The sequence below is a fragment of the Mus caroli genome, chromosome 5 (assembly GCF_900094665.2).
Source record: "Mus caroli chromosome 5, CAROLI_EIJ_v1.1, whole genome shotgun sequence".
NCBI lineage: Eukaryota > Metazoa > Chordata > Mammalia > Rodentia > Muridae > Mus > Mus caroli.
In genome coordinates this window covers 133,191,508-133,195,531 of record NC_034574.1, presented here as the reverse complement: position 1 = coordinate 133,195,531, position 4,024 = coordinate 133,191,508, and the positions used below count along the sequence as shown (strand labels likewise).

Here is a 4,024-nt window from a genome sequence, read left to right as displayed (position 1 = left end):
GTATAGATATGAGCGCTCTGTTTGCATGTTTGATGACTCCGTGACAGAAGAAAGCATCAGACAGAAGAGGGCATCAGATCCCATTACAGATGGTAGTCAGTCACCATGTGGGTGCTGGGAATCGAACTCAAGACCTCTGGAAGAGCAGCCAGTGCTCTTAACCACTGAGCCATCTCTCCAGCCCCATCCCATGTATATCTTACCATAATAAAAGATTTCAAAATAATTTATCAGATTTTTTTAAAATAAATCTTCCCACCAGTAACTATCACTCCCATTGATTGTGTGTGAGGGAGAGAGCCATGTTCATATGGTTGTACTTGTATGTTCTCGTGCATCTAGAGATCAGAAATCAGCTTCCGGTGCCCTTCTTCAGGCTCCATCTACCTTGTTTTTACATTTCAGTTAATTAATTAGTTAATTAATTAGTTAATTTTGAGGCAGGGTCTCGCCATGTATCCCTGGCTGGCCTGAATCTCCCCAGTGTAGATCAGTCCAGCCTTGAGCTCACAGAGATCCACTTGCCTCTGCCTACACCATGAGGCCCAGCTCAGCCTGTCCTTCTGAGGTGGGGTCTCTCAATGGCTCAGGTGGCTGACCAGCCTGCCTCAGGGATCTGTCTGTGTCCTTCTATCCAGCGCAAGTGTCCCAGATGCACATTGCCACACCTGGCTTTTTTAACGGATGTGGGTCTGGGGACCACTCAGACCACCTCCTGCTCACTTACTCTTGTCTTGATGTTCTTTGCCCTGTAGGCGTACAGCAGTGTGGTTCTAGACTCCTCAAAGCTGGTGCTGGCCGGGCTGATGTGGGCGATCATCACTGTGCGGCTGTTACCTCCCAGGGCATCCTGCTCAGTGAGAGCCATGGAATTGTGTTGATGGGAACCACGTGGCCCCAGCCCCTCCCCCCAGCACCACCAGAGGTCCGGGAAGGGTAGCTGATAGTAGGAACCAGAGTGGGGTTGGTCCCTGAGAAGGGGACACTCAGGGTACAGTGCAATCTACTCCAGCCTCCCCCTAACTGTTGCTTTGATGAGATCAGATGGAGGGACATTTGCTTACTGCTTGGTTATTTGTTATTTCAGCAGCATTCAGTTCAGCATAAAGAAGAGTTCTCACAGGTCACAGCTACCCACGTCAGGATTGGCAGCCTTGAGAAGTAGCTAGGGACTACTTCTACTACTGTTACTAGGGGCATGAGGGTGAGGATGGACTGTACCCAGAAGGGTGACAGGGAGTCAGGCAGTGGCCACATACAGCTGCTACAGACTAATGCCTTCAGGGCCCTGAGGCTCTGTGCTGACAGTTAATTCCTAGATGGTATTGTCAGCTATGGTAGCCCTTCTCAGTTCCAGCTGGGGTCCTACCTTCAGCAGGCGCGTGAGCTTGCTGTCCCGGAAGTTCACATATTGAGCGCGGCTTCCACCCTTCTCGCTGAGTGCATTGATGCAGTTGCCCAGGGCCAGCAGTGAGCGGTTGATGTGTGCACCCTCCTTCATCCTCTTGCCCCGGTTCTGGGTCTGAGCAGGGAGAGGCCAGGCTGAGCAGAGCTGGAGCCCCTTCCCACCGATACCCTCCCTTCCCCACTGCCAGGGAGGAGACTGAAGCCCAGAGTGGCGGGGAATGGCCCTGCCCGCCCCGATACCGAGGTCCTAAGTCCTAAGAACTGAAGGAAGCCTCCCCCCACCTACAGAACATCACTAGTAGTATATTAAGCGACCATCCTTGGGGGATATAGAGCTGAATGACATGGGAACAAGTAACTGAAATAAACAGATCACACTGTTTATAACAAAATGTAAGGGAGCGAGCGGGTTTTGCCTAGGAAGTACCCCGCCGCTACCCTGAGACTTACCATATATCTTACAGGTGCCCCTGATGGCTCTCTCAGAGTCAACAGTCACTGCACCTGTTCTCCCCAATGCCACCCCAAGTATTTCCTCTAACTCACAGACTCTCAGGCAGTCACCTGCCTCCACACGTGACCAGGCTTGTTTGGTTGCTGCCCCATGGGATGGATGCAAGCTCTGGAAAGTCACACCTGTCACTGTAGACCATACGTCTAGACACCTGCAGGCAGCTGGCCACAGCGAGTGCTCAATGACAGGAGCTAAACAGGCTAGTGAAAATGTGTGCAGAAGCCAGCAAACACATCTGAGCCCAGCATCCATGTGGTGGCTCACAACCATCTGAAATTCTACTTCCAGAGCATCAGACATCCTCTTCTGGCCTCCACAGCACCAGGCATGCAACTGGTGCAAGAACATAGATGCAGGTAAAACACCTATATATGGGCTGGAGAGATGGCTTAGCAGTTAAGGGCATTGACTGCTCTGCCGAAGGTCCTGAGTTCAAATCCCAGCAACCACATGGTGGCTCACAACCATCTGTAATAGGATCTGATGCCCTCTTCTGGTGTGTCTGAAGACAACATGTAATAAATAAATAAATCTTAAAAACAAAAAACCTTATATACATAAAACAAAATAGAATGATCTGACTGAACAGGCTCTGCTGGCTTTAGCAGTTTGTGCTCCAAGGGCTCCAGGCCCAGAGGGATAAGCAAATGAATAAGAGCAAATAACTGTGAGCACTAGCCAAACCAGAAGACAGGCCACAAGGCAGGGAGAACAGAGTTTAGAGCCAGACCTCCTGGGTTTAAAGTTCAGATTGGATCTAAGGTTGCTGGCTCACGATGTGTAGCTGAGGATGGCTTCGAACTTCTGATTCTCCTACCTCCACCTCCAGAGTGGAGTACCATTCTTCTTCTATACAGTGATGAAGACAGAACCCAAGGCTTCATGTGTGCTGGGTAAATGCTTTACCAACTAAGCTATATCCCTAGCTCCTCCTTTTGTTTCCAAATGGAGTCTTGCCAGCCTGAACCTCATGGCCCTCCTGCCTTTCAAATGCTGGGATGACAGGTGCTCACCACTACACCAGGCTCCAAGTCTGTATTGTAAAGCAGACACAGTACCAAGCTTGAACTGGCCATGGAGGGCTATGGGGTATGGAGACTACCCATTTCACTGCCTGGTGTGTATGCTAGCAGGGCAGGGCAACGTCCCTTGCTGGTAACACTGGGTCTGACAAGGTCTAAATCAACTCCTTCCATAGTCCAACCCTGAGCCGGGTCCCGGGTCTGAAGGGCTACGTGGGCCACAGGGGAAGCATCCCAGGATCACAGCAGCAAAAGCAAGGAAGTCACAAGTGGGACAGGGCCCTAGCAATGCAGCCTTTCTGCTATGGTCCCCAGGCACCCACCTACCTGCGCACAGTAAGACTCCTGCCACAGCCTCTGTAGACTCTGAAGGCACCAGCCTCCCTGGGCACTGCTAATTACATATGCCATCTTAACATGTAGAACTATCCAAGGCCCAGGATGAGGCCAGGCAGCAAGCAGACACCTTCAGTAGGTACAGAATGATCCTCCTGCCACAAGGGGATGCCTCTGAAAGCGTTGGCTCCCTGCCCTCCTATAAATGCTTGCAAGATTACCTCAGTCACCTTTTCTGGTTTTTGAAGCACAACTAAATAAGGCCAGAGGAGGCCCCAGTCAGACTCAGGATGACAGACTCCAAGTGAAAGGTAGTAGTGACATCTGAAGTGGGTGCACTTCAGGGAGGCCACTACCTGGGCTGCGCGCTCCGAGCCTGCCAGGTCCACCATGAAGAGCCTTCCGAGGCGCACCTCCTCTGCCAGGTCTCCTCCTCGGCTTCTCTGGTGCACAGTGACCTGCAGCACTGCGTGGGAGCGGGATGAGGTCTTGTTGGTAGCTGTGGGCTCCTGCGTGCGCTGCCGGTTGCCTTTGGTGAGCAGCTGCATGATCTGAGGACAGAGTAAGAGGAAGGCAAGTCACAGACCAGAGTGGCCACATATCCATTCTGGAAAGATCCAAGGAAAAGGAGAGGGGAGGCTCTGGGACACAGACTCAGAGCAGCAACTTCCAATTTCTGGTTTGGGACAGAAAGTAATTAGTTAATCAACTAGTGGACCTGAAGATTCTTTTTTTTTTTTTTTTT

General features: G+C 51.2%; 1 protein-coding gene across 1 annotated transcript in view; it reads right to left on the bottom strand.

The window, feature by feature from the left end:
- LOC110294986 (kinesin-like protein KIF19) overlaps positions 1–4,024 on the bottom strand; it is a 53,352-nt gene that overhangs the window by 24,476 nt on the left and 24,852 nt on the right. Inside the window, 3 exon segments of the mRNA XM_021163429.1 lie at positions 728–850; positions 1,370–1,522; positions 3,636–3,830. Of these exon segments, the coding sequence (XP_021019088.1) occupies positions 728–850; positions 1,370–1,522; positions 3,636–3,830 (471 nt within the window).